Below are 18,531 nucleotides of genomic sequence, written 5' to 3'. Positions count from 1 at the left end.
GCCTCCTGGTCGCTTCATCCCCGCTTTCCTTGTGTTTACTTTTCTCTGCTCCTAATTGCATTTTCCAAATATTTATGTTTCTTCAATCGAAGCTTCTTTGGTTTCAGTCTAACTTCTGTAAAAGTTCTAAATAAGCCTTCACGTTAGGTTTTTTGTTGTTGTTGTTATTGTTGTTGTGGTCTGTTTGCTTTACTTTGGCCCTTCAATTTGGGGTTTTGGGGGATCATAAGTGGGCCAGGGAAGGGAGGGTACAATGTTGGGACTAAAGAAAGAATGTTTTACAGTGTTGTGCAAAAAGCTCAAAGTTTTAAAGCATAAATTACCAAATTATTAGATAAAAGCACATAGCAAAAATGTACGTTTTCCACTCAATTATGAATGACCTTAAAGTTAGGTTTGTATTTGTGAAAATAAACCACAGCCACTTTGTGTGCTGGAACTTCGATTATGAGAACTTGGGGAAAGAATAGTACACCTGTATTAAGGATATATTTTGGTAGAAAGTTAATAAAATGAAATTTTTTCTTTGGATTTACGATCCTTAAAACTTCTGTTTACCGGTGTCATTTTTTTAACTTGACTTAATTCTTGTCTTTTCTCTGTGACCATCAGTTTTTGTGTGCCCTGGGACCTTGAAAGCAATTGTGGACTCACCATGTATATATGAAGCTGAACAAAAGGCAGGGGCGTGGTGCAAGGACCCTCTTCAGGCTGCCGATAAAATTTATTTCATGCCCTGGACCCCCTATCGTACTGATACTTTAATAGAATATGCTTCCTTAGAAGACTTCCAAAACAGTCGCCAAACAACAACATACAAACTTCCAAATCGAGTAGATGGTACTGGATTTGTGGTCTATGATGGTGCTGTCTTCTTTAACAAAGAGCGAACAAGGAATATTGTGAAATTTGACTTGAGGACTAGAATTAAGAGTGGAGAGGCCATAATTAACTATGCCAACTATCATGATACTTCACCATACAGATGGGGAGGAAAGACTGATATTGACCTAGCAGTTGATGAAAATGGCTTATGGGTCATTTATGCCACTGAACAGAACAATGGAATGATAGTTATTAGCCAACTGAATCCATACACGCTTCGATTTGAAGCAACATGGGAGACTGTGTATGACAAACGTGCTGCATCCAATGCTTTCATGATCTGTGGCGTCCTCTACGTGGTCAGGTCAGTTTATCAAGACAATGAGAGCGAAACAGGCAAGAACGCAATTGATTACATTTACAATACCCGATTAAACCGAGGAGAATATGTTGATGTCCCCTTCCCCAACCAGTACCAGTATATCGCTGCAGTGGACTACAATCCTAGAGATAACCAACTCTATGTGTGGAACAATAACTTCATTTTACGATATTCTCTGGAGTTTGGTCCACCTGATCCTGCCCAAGGTAAGAAGGTTTGCTTGCAAATGTATATGTCTTTCATGAACAGTATACTTCTAAAAAAGGCTTCTTAATTGCTTTCCTGTTTATTTTCTGCCCCTTTCATAGTTGAAACACAAAGGAAAATGGTGTGCCGTCCCATGCTATCACGTAGTATATACATTGTAGCTTTATTTCAGTACTTTTTTTTCCTGAATTTCTTCGCTTAACAGTTGCCTTCAGAAAATTGAGGCATCATTCATTGATCATTTAGTTTTTCACTACTAAAAATATAATACCAGCTACAAACCTGTTAACTTTGCTTTTTTTCCCCTCTACCTGACTTCTGAATTGATTACAATCTATGTGCAGACCTTTTAACTTCTTGGCGCCAGTGGGTAAGGGAAATATGTGTTAGGGTGTCCCAGGAGAACTGCTAGGCTTGATGTGCAACGCCAGGCATTAAGTGTTTTGAAGTTTTGGCGTCTACTCTCTGCAGGAGAGGGGGTCATCCAACATCTTCCTAGATTGTCATGTAAAATTACACATTTTTATTTCCTGAGAAATTAGCAATGGTTTTAAGTCAATATTTCTGTGACTTTGTCACATATAGATTAAACATTTAGTGATTCCACGTGATGATTTATGACATACCTGCTAGCATTTTTTTGTGTTCTCTTCAATTAACTTTTTGGAGAACCATTACTTCAGAAAGTAATGCTAAATCCTTGGGAATAGACTTTAGTTTATCAAGTGAATTCAATTCTGTGGAAAACAACTTTTGAGGGTAAATTAAGTGACTATTTTATTAAAACAAGATTACTTCATACTCATGATAAAAGAATAACCTGTTACATTATTATATAGCTTGCACTAATTATAAGTCTTTTTGTATTTGAACAATATTTGTGTATTAAAATTCTGAATTAATGTTTCGATTTACTGAGTTAATAGGAATTCTCACATTATTGAGTTACTTCAGAATTTTAGGAACCAGAATATTCTATGGAATGATTAAATCAATCTCTTCAAAAAGGCAGAAGAAAAATTAATATTTTTCTTCTATTAAAGCAGTACATATCTACACAATTAAACATAACTATATGTACCCACACATATTTTAGGATATACTATTACTAAGCTCTAAATACTGTCATGGGATCAGAATCTCAAAAGTGGAAGTCATAGCCTTTTGTAGTGGAATTTTGACTCATGGAACACCAAAATCTGTGATGGGAGTTGTGTTCATAAGAACAGTAGCAGCACTGACTTAGTGCAAGGTCCCTTTTTCTCCAGATCATATATGTCTAGAATTTTTTGGCTTAAAATTGCAGCAGTAATGTCCTATTAAATTTTCAACAATTAAATCTTCTTCTAGGGCATAAGTATTTTGACTGGTAGTGTAACTCAGAATTGCTTATTTTTATAATTAGACATATTTTTTTTTCCTCTGGAGGACAGCAATTCGGAATGTTTTCTGTATCTCATTTGTTATCCTAAAAACAAGTACCATGGTTCTCCTTTATCTTACAGGCTGGTAAAAGGCAAATGTCAGGAACTGACAAAATTGGACATTGTATTGATTCTCATGGTAGCTTTCTTTGGTAAATCTTTACTACACTCGTAACTGTTCAGTTTGTTTTGGTTGGTGATACTTCTCTTCCCCTCCATTAGAAGAATAAGATAGGAAATAGTTTTTTAAAATGCCAATTCATGATCAGGCCACACCTGCAGGATTCTGAATAAAGAATCATTGCTTCATCTAATTGTCACAAAAGTATTTGAGTGAATACAAGATGAGTAATGTCATTTTCCACAGGTGACTTATATTCTAGTAAATAGATTCATTACAGATAAAGTCTGATAATTTAGATGCTTTATTTTTTTTTTTTAGAGAGAAGGGAAGGGAAGGTAAGGGAAGAAGAAAGAAAGGGTGAGAAACATCAGTGTGTGGTTGCCTCTTGCATGCCCCCTACTGGGGACCTGGCCTGCAATCCAGACATATGCCCTGACTGGGAATCGAACTGTTGACCCTTTGGTTTGCAGGCTGGCACTCAATCCACTGAGCCACACCCGTCAGGGCTGGATGCTTTTTGGAAAGAGCAGTTACCAACTTTGAAAATGAGAAACTTAGGCACATTTAGTAAGTGTGTTTCTACAATTATGTTTTGGTATCCTAAATAGCCGTTCTTAAATAGTCCCAGAAAATGAAAATTCATTTTGGTCCTTTATTAAACCCTTAGTGGTAAAAAGTTTTATCTGACCTAAATTTTCTTGCTGCTATTTGAATCATACTCTCTTAATCTGTTTACTTATAATTTATCTTTATATGCTTTTAGGGAGACTTCAGTTCTCTCTCATCCAAGATGTGTGCTAATATCTAGATTTGGGGCTTTGCAGAGCTGTTCTAGCCCATAAATTTAGGCCAAACCACTAAGCCACTGTCAGCATTCCAAAAGCAAGATCTGAGGGACTGATGGGACAGAGCAATTACAGAACAGGTTTTTTTGCCTGTCCTACAAAGCAGTGATTGACTGGTTTGGCTAAAATTCACAGTTTTATGTACTGGGTCTACCACAGTGTATGTCACCAAGGTGTACATTGTGCTATAAAGTTATTCATTCATTTTTCACTGTGACCTGCTTTGTAATATATTAGTTTCGATACTTTTTCTTGCTTATAAATCCAAGCATTTTTGTTTCTAACACCACAAATGTGTTATTTATTTGCCTGGATCATGGTTTTCAAATAAATCTTTTTTTTTTTTGAGTTTCAGTTTTTTGTGATCTCTGTTTCCTTAAACTAGATCTGCTTTTCCTTTCCCCTTCTTCCTCCCTAAGTGGGCTTAGGAAAAATCCATTTTAGTCTTATTTTAACTCTTTTCTGGTTCTTAATTTGAGTGTTTTATATTTACATAATCTGCATGCAAATATCACCTCCCAAATGTTATAAAAAATATTGTGTCTTGGGTTTTGACAGCTCCTAAATAATTACTCTAATTATGAAGTACCATATTTTGGAAATACGAGGAAAACTTTTTATTAAGAGAGTTTGTTGATTTTTTTTTGGTAGTATTTAGCAAAGGATACATATTTCTTGAAACATCTTCCCACTGATAATGAATCCTCTCAAAAGATGGCCAGTATTTTTAAACATTAAATAAGGGGAAATTTAATGAATGTGCAGTTTTGCCTTACTAGACTACCAACTCACTCTAGCCGGAGTTCATTTAGTGAATAGTGGGTTAGTTTTGGAACCTGGATGATGGAAATACTGCCCTTAGCATCAGTAGTATTGTCCTTAAATCTTTTCATGCAGGAGAAAGCTGGTGATAAATAACAAGTTCTTAGTAAACACTACTGTAGTAAACTGAACCATTCTGTATGTGTTTGTCAAATCTTGGTGGGATCCTATTAACTATATTGATTATCATTTTATTAGCACCATTTCTAGGTCTCTGTACTCAAATGATAACAGTGGGTAAGATGCTGAAGCAGTTAATCTAGATGCTTGATATGGCATCCTGATAACTGGGATGCAGCTTTGTGTGGTAGGGTTTGGTTTTGAAATGGAATTCTCTTGTGAGTTGCCTTGTTATCTATTACCATTTGTAGGCTACCCTAGAGTTTTGAACTTCTTGCCACATAAATTTCTGTGTGAAGCTTTACAGTTTATTGCTCCCACACCTTATGCTATCCTTCTCACATCTTTTCTTCTCTTAGAAATTTATACAGGCCCTGGCTGGCGTAGCTCAGTGGATTGAGCGCAGGCTGTGAACCAAAGTGTCGCAGGTTCGATTCCCAGTCAGAGTACGTGCCTGGGTTGCAGGCCATGACCCCCAGCAACTGCACATTGATGTTTCTCTCTCTCTCTTTCTCCCTCCCTTCCCTCTCTAAAATAAATAAATAAAATCTTAAAAAAAAAAAAAAGAAAAAGAAATTTACACAGAGCACCAGTGTCAGTTAAATGTTCCAGAGTAAGGGCAGATTGCTTTGTGGGATGCTATACTTTTCCAGAGTCTATGAAAATCTTACCAAGGAAAGTAAGATCGTAGCATTTAAGAGTACAGGCAAGTGACCTTGAACAAATTGCATAACCCTCTCTGTGACTCAGGTTCTTCATCTTTAAAAGAAAGATCATCATAATGCCTGCTTTATAAGGTTGTGGAATGGATTAAATAAGGTGAGCCGATGATCTTTGAGTGCTGATTTGCATAGAGTCTGGTACATAAATGCTGAATAAGTGTGTTTATCATTATCAGATGCCCTGTCTTCACCTATGGAAAGAAATATTAATCTTGAGAAATATCTCTGCGTTTCTAACTTCAACCTTACAAAAAATTGCTTTCCTTGAAGTTGTTAAATGTTGGTCTTCCAAAATCCCAGGAATTTTAGTTGTCCTCCAAAAAAAATTAAAATGTGCCACATAAAGCTTACTTCCAGGTTTAATGTCACAATGTCCCAATATTTCAGTGATTTGCCTTTGAATAATGTGTTGATTCCCTTTGAACTTCTTTTGTTAAACAAAAGGTGAAAGTGTATGAAAATTATTTTAAAAACCACATGGAAATAGACTATAGGATATCTCATGAAATTGTATACATGTAACAGAGGTCATTCTATCACCTACCTTCAAACAGTTATTATGCATCTCTACTGATGCTTAACTAACAGATCCCTAATTGTAGCACTGTTGATACATATTCAGTGATTAAATATGTCCTGATTAGTTCGGTGTCGAGGGAGACGTAAGACGGTTTAGCAATAAACCACTTTGCTCTGCCTTGTTCTCTTTTTGCTCCGATTCTCCACTCCCTTTTCAAATTGGATTCAGCAGCAGTCATTTGACACTTCTGCAAAAGATTGTGATGCTTTTGACAAATGTTAATTGAGAAAGCACTGAAAGCCTGGCTGCATTGTAATCAAAAGAAAATTACAGAGGTTTAACAAGATGTCAGGCAAGGGCTTTTCGGAGAAAGATAGACGGGTGTGAATAGGTTTCTGCAGCAGCTGGCTTGGGCAGGATGTTTGACTCACGTACACAGGCATCTCTCATATGGTCAATAAATTATGCCCTGGAAATAAAACATACGTTTAAGAAGTTTTTCTTTCTATAGAAGGGAAAAAAAGGTGTAGAAAGTATATTGGCAACAAGAAGTTTGTCACTACTAAAGGCCTAGAAACAAGTTTTTCTGATAAACTCGACGTACTCTCAATAGTATCAGAATTATATAAACATCTATTTATGGACTACAGCCTAAAATACGAGACATAGTAGTAATATGAACTTGTTTTCTAATCAGTTTTAATGTTCCACTTTGTTTCTTATGTATAGAGAAATCATAAAACAGTTAAATTATATGAGATTACTCGAAATTGTTATTTTTAATTTGCTATACTCTTAATAATTTAAACTTAAGGCATCATATATGTAAGATTTTAAGAGCCAGTAACTATAAATGTTGATAAAACTTCAGTGTGGTCACCTAATAGAGTTCAAATGATAGTATTAATGTTTTGCTGACAGATAGTTTGTTGTTTAAACTAATTAAATTGGAATTAATGAAGGAGACATAAGCTCCATTAATTTTTTAACCTGGATTTAACAGTTTGAAAGTAATATTGGAAGTCAAAAATAATGTTTAAAAACTTCTTTGTGAATTTCTACTTTTAAATGTGTAACTGTAGGCCTTTTTTACTGTTAAGGGTCAGTAAGAGAGTAGGGCTGTTTTTGAATTAGGCATGATATGATCTGACCTGTTATCTTGGTAAACGATTGCATTATAACCTCTTACCAGAACCAGTTGTCCTTTTCATACCAATGTTTTCAAAAGTAAAGAAGCTGAAGCCTCCGATGTGTTTCCTTACTAACAAAACAGCACAGGCACGTCATAGTTACATCCCGTTTGGGTCTGACCAGGCACGCTCAAAAATCTCTCAAGCAAGAGTGGCTGCTGGGTAAAGAGATGTCACAGATGTCACATCTTACTTTCCTGTAAGATGTAGAATGAGTGACTTTGAATTTTCTGTTGTCCTAATTAGAGGTAATTATCAGACTTTTGTTGATACTTTGAGTTTGATTGTTTAAAGAGTATGAATTTATATAAGAAAATAATTTTTCTCTTATTTACTAGTGACAGAATACATTTGGTTTGTATGTTGAAACTTTATATAAAACCGCCCATTTCCTGTTAGATAATATATAATGAAATTACACTTAAACTGTGTTATCAAATGTCTCATTAAGAAGTAAACCTAACACAATTAGAGTCATACACAAAAATCTAAAATGAACCCCAAACCGCCTTTGCTTGGCTAATAGTATAAATAAATTGGAATAATTGAAGACATTTATTTTTCCTCCCCACTACTAATGTTCTCAGTGGTAACTCTCCTTTTGTTGGTTTTGGAGAAGTTGGATGGGTGGGCTTTTGTGTGTACGTGCATGCACACATTCATGTGTGTGCATGCATGTGAACTTGAGTATGTCTTTGAGATTAACATACTCATCTTTTTTCCATAGTGCCTACCACAGCTGTGACAGTAACTTCTTCAGCTGAGCAATTCAAAACCACTGTATCAACCACAAGCACTACTTCACAGAAAGGCCCCATGAGCACAACCGTAGCTGGATCACAGGAAGGAAGCAGAGGGACAAAACCACCTCCAGCAGTTTCTACAACCAAAATTCCTCCTGTGACAAATATTTTTCCCCTGCCAGAAAGATTCTGCGAGGCATTAGAATCGAGGGGGATATGGTGGCCTCAGACACAAAGGGGAGTGATGGTTGAACGACCGTGTCCCAAGGGAACAAGAGGTATTTTCTGTAAAATACTACATAGACCTTTTAAATTTTACTTCAGTTAGATTCTGAATTACACTGAAGTGATTTCACTAGATGAAGGAGCTATTTATAATACTGAACTTTATTATTTTTGTTACTTGGGAATACAGTATACAACTTAAAGGTTTTTAAATTGTAAAAATTACCTAAGGTCAGGTCCTTAATTACCTCTCCCTCTTAAAGACCGGGGTCAAGCCTGAAATTTTTGCCCATGGGCTCTAGGGAGTGTTCCTAACAGCTGTCTTTCTCATTGTGAGTATCATTTTGGATGAGTCCCAAGAAAATCAAGGGCTTTTTGTTTGTTGTAAATGTCTGATATTTCTATGCTGGCTTTATATTTTCTGTTTATAATCTGCATTTCACCCTACTTTTTGTGAGTTATTGTCAACTGCTTCCATTAGCGTTTATTCAAAATTGAACACGCAGGGTAGGATCATCATAGCTGATTTCCCGAATGCATGTAGAAAAATGGTTTCAATTTCACTGTTGTTTTCTACATCTGTTGTAGGAACTGCCTCGTATCTCTGCATGGTTTCCACTGGAACATGGAACCCTAAGGGCCCCGATCTTAGCAACTGTACCTCACACTGGGTGAATCAGCTGGCTCAGAAGGTTGGTTGGAACCTTTTATTATGATACACATTGGTGATTAAGGGCTTTAACTTCTAACATAAATAATTTAGCTTTGTATGTTAAAACCAGCTTCATTACTCTTTGTTCAGCATAAAAGTAAAAAATTATGCATAGTTTTGTCTGTAAACTCTTTATTCAAAGTTACATATGTTTTGGGGCATGCTGTTTTTTCTGTTAAGCTTTTTAATGAGTACATACTTGCTTAATTTCAATCATATTTAGTAGGCTGTTTCTTTTGATGTTTGTAAGACAAATAGTGCATTGGCCTAATAAATCAAATATCATTATGTTTGCAACTGAATCCACAGAATGCAAGCAGATGTTTATATCATAGACGATTATGAGAGAGTAAGTAAAAATATTTACAGTGAAATATAAGTAAATTATTTAATATTACAGTGGAATGCAGTGACATTTTTGTTTCTCCTTTGTCAGCTACCTTTCTGAAGTGCAAGAAGTAGATAATAACCCTCTGTACCATACTGATTACATTCTGATTTAAATTTCTGGATCATTGGAATAAATAAATAGATTTTTAAATGGCAGTTTAAAATGGTTACGGCGAAATGAGAGCGCTATCTGAAAACCTTTACAAAGGATTTCTGCCCCCCCCGCTTTTGTTTCTTTTAAATTTCTGATTAATAATTTCTTTTGTGTTGAGGATATGAGAACCTTTAATCATTTGAAATGAAGAGAAAGTTATTTGTCTCAATTAGTTGCAGATTTTGACACATTTGCAAATACATTTTTCACCATAACAAAGATACTCGGAGAAGAACAAGAAGCCACAAACTGAGCAAGAAATATTATTGAGATAATGTAAATTGGCATTTCAGATCAGAAGTGGAGAAAATGCTGCTAGTCTTGCCAATGAACTAGCTAAACATACCAAAGGGCCGGTGTTTGCTGGGGATGTGAGTTCTTCAGTGAGGCTAATGGAGCAGTTGGTGGACATTCTTGATGCACAGCTGCAGGAACTGAAACCTAGTGAGAAGGATTCAGCTGGACGGAGTTATAACAAGGTAAGTAGGAATTTTCTGTTACACTCAACTAGACGTTTTGTACAGCAGCTCTGGAATCAACAATAGCAGCTGACTGTCATACCTCTGGCCCCTTTGACATACACTTAGAGACAAAACTTCTAATTTGGTTTATGTCCCAAGAAAGAATTACAATTGAGAGAGGAGCAATATGGCTTTAAACAACAACAACAAAAAATTACCTGAGAGTGATCTTAGTTGGTGGCAAACTTCACCTGCCTGTTTATGGTCAGTAGTTTCATTTTAGCATGCATTATCTGCACTTGGAGTCTCATTTTGGAATGTATTATCTGCACTTGTACAATAAACATACTGTGTATAATAGTACATTCAACTCTTAGGTTTGCAACACAGTTGTGACACATATAGTAATGTTACCCACTGAAATACTGTCTTCAGTGGCAGGTTTTGAGAGAAGGACAAATTTCCCTCTCTGGGATTACAGTGTATTAGTTTATTAATTTTTCAGGCTGTGACAAAATTTGATAGCTTTTTTTTTAACCATATTGTAAGTGTTCAGATGAGATTCATATGATTCCAAAATCTGTGGCTGATAACAGTTTTATAGGGAGAAAAATAGGCACTTTTTTTCCTTTTGACCACATGGCTCGTCCCTAGTTTTATCAATATACTTTGGATTAGTATACTTAGTAACATACAGCTAACAACTGTAGGCAGAGAAAGTGGGCAGTCAGTGCAGATCCACGAAAGTCCAGGAGACCCAATATCTAATACACTCTGAGTTCAGGAGCACCAGCTTAATTTTTGAGGATTTCTTCTTTCCTCATTTTCAACAGATAAAATCTAACCTCTGATTTTCTTTTCTTTCACTAAAAAGCTCCAAAAACGAGAGAAGACATGCAGGGCTTACCTTAAGGTATCTCTCCTGTGCTGTCACCCTGCTTTCTCCCTTCTTCAGCTACCTGCCACGCTTTATCATCTTGCTGCATGATCCAATGTATTTCAGTCTTTGATAATTATATAATGTGCCCCATATCAGCTGTACAAATGTTGGCTTTGCACAGGTATATTACTCTCAGAATAAGCAAATAATTTTTGTAATTTTTATAAATTTTTATAATTTTTGCTGTTTTTCCATTCGTCCAAATATACCAGCATTTTAATGACATATCCTCTGAATTGGGGAGTAATCATACAGTCTTTTTGTTTTCTGTTGCCATCTCTGTGGATTAAAAAACAACTTGAGTAACACAGCTATGATATATTCTCGGCAGTTTATCATATCAAAGACTGTAGAGTCATAATGTATGTGCATGAAAAAGTCACTGCTTTCTTATCTGTGTTATACTCTTAAATAAAATAGGCTTTGTCCTGAAATTTTGGGGGGTCATTTCTAGTATCAGGTTGATGATATTAGAAAGGGTCACAAGAAATGAAATATAAATAATGTGACAGTGCTTTCGATGAGTGTTATAGGTTGGTTTTTGTCAGGCTGATCAGAGCAGAAAGCCACTGTTTGGTTGAGAACCCTTGTCTGTTCCAGCCGGTTTTTTTCCCATGTGTATCCAAGGAATAGGCAATATTCTAAGTGAGGCCAACAGAGGAATTACGCCCTGCTAGTTCTGTGTGATAGGTCAAAATAATGCCACATTTCATTTTGTTTCATTCTAAATTTTAAATGTTCTTTTTTGGAGGATAGTGCCATATCACTAGTAAATCAAACTTTGAACTAATTCTTAATACGTGTGACAACAAAGCAAAAGGACTTTGTAGTTGTAGAACAGAGGTTACTCAAAAGCTACTGCTTTGCTAATATTGGCTGGTGAGGTCTAGAAAAGAAGAATGGCATCTCAATGGGTACTAATAGACATCATGGAATCTCAGAACTTTACAAGAAAAGGTGGTGGGAAATTCTTTTTAGGCACTAATATTCTGAAAGTCCCTTTAGCCTTTTTAATGGGGGCAAAGAACTGCTAAAGAATATAGAATTTGTCATACTGATATTTTCAGTTCCCCATAAAGGTATTCATTAATGTGTGGAATGTAATAATTGGTATGTTGCCCAGGACATATATCTCAGTGGGAAAAGAACAGCTTTTTTTCTTTGGCAGGGAGAGACTACTTCAGGAATATGATTAGGCTAATGATCATTTTGATCCCACTAGAAAAGTACAAATGTTAATAAATCAGGAGGGTTTCAAATTAATAAAGCCGTGTCATCAGTGAGTTATGTGTATACACAGTAAATTTCAGCATGACCTTAATTTCTGACCAGTGTCATTTTCAGTATGTCACAAATGAGCTTCTCTGTTCAGATAAGACTAATAAAACTCCTTAAATTACAAATCAGAAGCTGACTTACACTATGCAAATGAAGCAGTTTCCTGCTTTGTGACAGAGGATTCATTTGTAACTTAGATTAGAGTCACTAGTCTGTATTTCTTGGTGACTAATGAATCTGGCCTCAGCAGACCAATTTCTGTTCCACTCTGGTTAATGGCTGCAGCAGTATCAGTGTGAGCATTTTGACTATTCTGTCTCCCATTAGAGAAAGAAAAAAGCCTTTAACTCCACTTGGAAGTATCTTCACCTGCCAGGAAGGTCGTGGTGGCTCACGAGGCAGACAGAAAAAGGATATTAAGATGGATTAAGCTAATTAATCTTACTCTTTGACAGTAGCCTCAAACAACTCTCCCCCCAGTTATTTTAATATTGTACCTCAAACTAGCAATTTTTGTTGTTCTTTGTACAATGTATATTCTTTTTCCATGTGTGAGTACAAGTAGATCCAAACAATTTATGTATGGGCTTAATGACACATTACGAGTAGGTAAATGGGATAGAATAAATAAACTTAGTGATTTCAGCTCTTTAAGCCCATAGTGCACAGCTAGAGTAACCATCAGTGACAAGCCTGCCTTCAATTGCTTAACTGCCTGAGTTATATAATTATTTAATGTTATTTTCTGCAATAATAAACTAAACCTATATATATGTGAATATTTACAACTTGGATGTTTATAAAGACTTTATTCTGCTTTTCTGTTTCCATCAAATTCTTAGTCTAGTCCTTAAATATTTTGTTTTCTTGATTCCTTTAAAAGCAGATCATTATTATGAATTAAGGTGTACCCTCAAGTGTTTATTTTTTATCTGGACAGGGAACTGAAAGAATGAAAACATTCCTAGATAATTTACAAACTTGCAAATCATCTTGTTTCTTCCCCAATGGTAATAAGCAAATAGTGTTACAAAGCACAATTTTGGTTATTAAATTTTGGTTCACGTTCCAAAACACAATGTTTTACTTTTCAAGCATAACTATTAGGCCACTCTAAAGGCATCACTGTTTTCTCTTTAGAACCTGAGTTTTGAGATTATAAGTAGGGGTGACTATGCATGTAAGAGTAATACTTCAGGTTTAGACACTATTTGTATTTTTCTTTCCAACAACTGAGATGATTAGATAAACACAAAAGCCATCTTTTTACACTTACTCTTTATAATCAAATAGTAGTCTACTAATCTTTAGTCAATCCTATCTTGAAATAGATCTGTTACAAGTTGACCAGATAATATGTTGTCTAGGTGTTCTTCCATCTTGAAGTAAGAGTAAATCATCATGACACATGTTACAATTGTCACTAGTCAGTGATTGAAAAATCACCTTGGTACTAGAAGTATTCAGACCTAATGATGGTTTTCTCATGGATGCAGGCAATTGTTGACACAGTGGACAACCTTCTGAAACCTGAAGCTTTGGAATCATGGAAGCACATGAATTCTTCTGAACAAGCACATACTGCAACTATGTTGCTGGATACGTTGGAAGAAGGAGCTTTTGTCCTGGCTGACAATCTGGTAGAACCAACCAGAGTCTCAATGCCCACAGAAAATATAGGTAAGTGAATCTATCGTTAGGTTTCACTTTGATTTAGAAAATAGATGTTTAAGAGAATGATGTGTCCATTCTGAATCTGTTATTTCCCAGTACCAAACTTCTTTTTTGTTAATTATTTTTATCTATTAACCAGAGATATTATTGATCACATTTCATAATGCAAAAGCCAAAATCTGTCTTATATCTTTTAAAAGTTGGTGTCATGTGGTTTCTTTTCCCAACTGAAAAATCGTTAGAATACTTAATATGGATTGCTTAAGTAATGAAAGTGCTTGCTATGGAATTGTGGCAAATGCTTTTCCATTTGGTATAATATGTTCCTAATGAATTTAAATTACTTTCTGGAATGTGTTCTCCCAGTCATATATTTTAGGCAAACAGAATTTGAGCCAAATGTTTATATTAAACACAGTTGCCTTCAGGTGAAATTGTAGTCAGTGAACTACATCTTCCACGATGCAGAATATCCATGCTTCATAGCTTGCAAAATAGCTGCTGATAGTTTTGAAGCATGATTTAGGATGGAAAGGCTGACAACAAGAGGCAGGAATTAACTTGATGGTATTTGAAACAAGTACAGTAAATACAGTAAGATATATTAATTTAGGCTTAGCTGATTTAGAATTATTGATTATTCAGTGAGTTTGAGCTTAGATGGAGTTTTATAGTACCCCTTAGTAATGTAAAAAAGTTTCCCAAGCATAAATGTAAAAATAAAAAAACACAGAAAGAATCATAGACCACTCTCTTTTACCCAAAAGTATGTATCTGGAGTATCACATAATAAATGAGGTCTGGCTGTCAGAGATGCTGTATCTCATTACCTGATTGTGTCTGCCTAAATCATGGGACTTTATATTTTAAAATGTAGAAAAGAAAGGTATTTAGAAGAAATAGACATTAATCAGATTATTATACTTGTAATTAAAGTCAGATTTGAACTTTATTTAAATGAACGAATTTTTAGAAAGAAAGAAACTTATTAAAATCACATTTTTATTTAGTGTGAGATTTTGGAATGATAAATAACTCAATAAGTTCGAATTAAATGAAGTCAAAATAATTTGGCCTGTCACAATTTGGGAGACCAGTCATAAGGGAAATAAATGATTTCCACAGCTTTTGTACTACAGAATGAACACGGCTTCTCGTTTCTGTCTAAAGCTTTTATTACTTTTAAGGTTAATTTGTTAGCAGTCTAATGAAATGCCTAGATATACCTCAAACAAGTCTTCTCAGGTGTTCTAGGGATGTGCCTAGGGAAGGAGTGTGGGCCTGGTCATCTTAGGAGGATGGTTCACGGAAAGTACTATCCGAAGTGGCGTGTCCTGACCTCAGTTTGTTTTCTAAGTCTTCCAAAGCTATTTTTAAAACAAAACAAAACAAAACAAGAAAACTCCAAAAATCATAAAATTTCCTTCTTATGCTCCTTCTAAGAGTGCAAGGAAATGTGACAGGCCAGGTCGATAGTCTGCTCCCATTAGTGTCACATAACGCAGAGCAACTTTTATTTAGTGTTGGAGATACTGTATTCTCGGTTTGGGGCAAGTATGAGAACTTAAATGCCCAGGAATATATTTTTTCCAATACTTGTGGTTTTTAGAACGTTGAGGATTATTCTCCATACTCTTTTCTTCATTTTCAATTAAGGAGAGAATATTATGGGTGAGGATGTAGTACACATTTTTGACCTCTCAAAAATAATTCCTTTAATTTACTGTATGCATATATTGATTACCAAAAATTATCACTGAAAGTCACTTTATACATTCTAATATAGTTATATGTTTTTATTTCTAAGAGATAAACAGTTTTGTGACAAACATTGCACATCACAAGTGGCAAACACAAGGCTTGCAGGCTGAATCTGGCCCTTCACCTTGTTTTATCCAGCCTGGCACCTTGTTTTTACCCAGTGGCAGCACCAAGCTCCTTGCCCCTACTTAAGGAGTAGTTACGTTTTATACAGTCCTAAAATGACATTCACCCCTTTGAAGGCAACCACGAGTCTGATGTGGCCCCCAGTGAAAATGAGTTTGACACCCTGTTACACATTAATTAGTATGAGAAATATATTCAAATTTTTCTTAGGACTTGTTCTCATTTTAGATGGAGGACTAAAATGGCCCATTACCCTTTTTGTGTCCCCTCTTTTTTTTTAATATTTTATTTATTTATTTTTAGAGAGGGAGGGAGAAAGAGACACAGAGAAACATCAATGTGTGGTTTCTGGGGGCTGTGGCCTGCAACCCAGGCATGTGCCCTGACTGGGAATCGAACCTGCGACACTTTGGTTTGCAGCCCGCGCTCAATCCACTGAGCTACGCCAGCCAGGGCCTGTGTCCTCCCTCTTGATCCTCTTACCTAAATTTAGGATGTGGTTGCAGTGTCTTTGGTTATTAAGATAATCTGATTTTTCTCCTTAGTGATTTCTTGAATCCTGAATTTACTCTATTCTGTTTTACCCCTATGCATGACCTCATAAAATGTTATAATTATATCTGGTATAGCTTTTAAAAATCAACTTTGCCCTGGCTGGCATAGCTCAGTGGATTGAGTGCGGGCTGCGAAACAAAGTGTCGCAGGTTCGATTCCCAGTCAGGGTACATGCCTGGGTTGCAGGCCATGACCCCCAGCAACCGCACATTGATGATGTTTCTCTCTCTCTCTCTCTCTCTCTCTCTCTCTCTCTCTCTCTCTCTCTCTCCCCCCCCCCTTCCCTTCCCTCTCTAAAAATAAGTAAATAAAATCTTTTTAAAAAATCACCTTTGGGATTTAATTTACATACAGTAAGAACAGCTGTTGTAAGCACACAGATTGATGAGTTTTGGCAAATGCACACCCATAGAACCAACATCACGGTCAGCACTTCTGTCACCTCGAAAGGGTTCTTTATGGTCTTCTGCAGTCAGTCACCTCCTACTCCCAACTTCAAGTAGCCACTGGTTTGTTTTCTGTCACTATAGCCTAGTTTTGCTTTTTCTAGACCTGCAGTTGAGTGGAGAATCGTACAATATATACCCCTTTTTTATCTTGCTTCTTTTACACAGAGTAATATTTTTGAGATTCATCCATCGTGGTGCAGGCATCAGTAGTTTATTCCTTTTTATGTCTGGATATTATTCCATCACAAAGAGCACCACTATTTGTATATTTACTCACTTGTCAGATATTTAGGTTGTTTCCACTTTTTGATTGTTATTATACCACTCTTTGCCCTTGTCATTTTACCATTTTATACTCAAACAGCAATGACGGTTCCAGTTACTCCACATTCTCACCAGTATTTAAGATTGTCTTCTCAAATGTCTTTTTAATTTTAGCCTAGTGGTTTGAAGTGGCAGCTCATTTTGGTTTTAGTTTGCATTTGTATGATTGCTAAGTTACATTTTGTTGATAACTGTTCAACTTTACATGTGCTTATTGGAGCTTCATATGTCTTTTTGTGAGGTGTCTCTTCATGTGTTTTGCCTGTTTTTAATTGGATTGTCTTTTTTAGTAATAAGTTATGAAGACTCTGTATATATTCCTGATATAAATCTTTTGTATATATGTACTCTGAATATTTTCCCTCAGTATGGGACTTTTAAAAAAATGTTCTTAATGATATCTTAAGAGCAGCAGTTTTTAATTTTGATAAAAAACTGTTTATTACCCAGCTTTAACATGTATGCTAATGCTGTTTCACTTATTCTTCTCACCATTGTATTATTTTAAAGTGTATACTGACATCATATTATTATTAATATAAATACTTTAGTAAATATTATATACTTTTTTAAAGAAAACACAATATCATTATCACACTTTAAAAATTAACAAAAATAGCCCTGGCTGGTTTGGCCCAGTGGATTGAGTGCCAGCCTGTGAACCAAAGGGTCTCCAGTTTGATTCCCAATCAGGGCACATGCCTGGGTTGTTGGCCAGGTCCCCAGTAGGGGGCATGCAAGAGGCAACCACACACTGATGTTTCTCTTCCTTTTTCCCTTCCTTCCCCTCTCTCTAAAAATAAATAAATAGAATCTTTTAAAAAATAAAAATTCACAAAAATAGCTTCAAAAGATAACAAAAATGAGCCTCAATTTACCTGATTTTTATAAATGTATTAATACCTAATTACTAAATTTTTAAAACAAGGATACAAATTGTGGTATACATTTAATTGATATATTTCTTGAGTCTCTTTTAATTAAAAGCATTTTCTCCCTACAACTTAGTTTTTCATTTTTGTTGAAAGTGTTGAATGGATAATTTGTTCTATAGAATAGCCCACATTCTGGATTTTGCTTATTTTATACTCATAGTACCGTTTTACCATGATTGATATATATATTGATAATTACTCGTAGATCAGGAGTAAATCAGGTCAGGTTTAAGTCCCGTCCCCCGTCCCCCCCTCCCCCGCAAGAACTTTCCATTACATCATGTTTAAGAGGCACATATTTGGTTGTCTGTCTTTGTGATCTTATGATTAATTAGGTAGTTCAGGTGTTATCAGCCTAATTCATCCATTATAAAATTCTCTATCGTTTATTTTCCCAATGGGCTTAGCAGCCAGCATGATTGTATCCATCAATTTAAGCCTAGCAGTTACCTTGCAGTAACAAAAACCCCAGAGTCATAGCAGCTCACAACAATAAAGGTTTATACTTCTTCCTGCTGCATCACCTGGAGGCTTGGCTTTGGCTCTGCTGCTGCCATATTCAGTGGGCTCCATGCTGTTTTCTCCTGGGACTCAGCTTGATGGAGTGTGGTGGGGCTCCTGGC

General features: G+C 35.8%; 1 protein-coding gene across 12 annotated transcripts in view; it reads left to right on the top strand.

The window, feature by feature from the left end:
• Positions 1 to 18,531, top strand: part of ADGRL2 (adhesion G protein-coupled receptor L2) — a 264,537-nt gene that overhangs the window by 212,823 nt on the left and 33,183 nt on the right. For 8 of the 12 annotated variants that reach the window (XM_045835271.1, XM_045835272.1, XM_045835270.1 and 5 more), the window contains 6 exons: positions 613 to 1,413; positions 7,909 to 8,202; positions 8,738 to 8,841; positions 9,699 to 9,884; positions 10,741 to 10,779; positions 13,581 to 13,764. In XM_045835271.1, the coding sequence (XP_045691227.1) occupies positions 613 to 1,413; positions 7,909 to 8,202; positions 8,738 to 8,841; positions 9,699 to 9,884; positions 10,741 to 10,779; positions 13,581 to 13,764 (1,608 nt within the window). The remainder of the gene's footprint in view (positions 1 to 612; positions 1,414 to 7,908; positions 8,203 to 8,737; positions 8,842 to 9,698; positions 9,885 to 10,740; positions 10,780 to 13,580; positions 13,765 to 18,531) is intronic. The other 4 variants (XM_045835276.1, XM_045835274.1, XM_045835280.1 and 1 more) reach the window with 1 other exon arrangement.

This window comes from Phyllostomus hastatus, unplaced genomic scaffold (genome assembly GCF_019186645.2).
Source record: "Phyllostomus hastatus isolate PE091 unplaced genomic scaffold, TTU_PhHast_1.1 phas_contig_209, whole genome shotgun sequence".
Taxonomy (NCBI): Eukaryota; Metazoa; Chordata; class Mammalia; order Chiroptera; family Phyllostomidae; genus Phyllostomus; species Phyllostomus hastatus.
The sequence above is the reverse complement of the archived record's forward strand: the minus strand, read 5'-3'. Positions and strand labels throughout refer to the sequence as shown.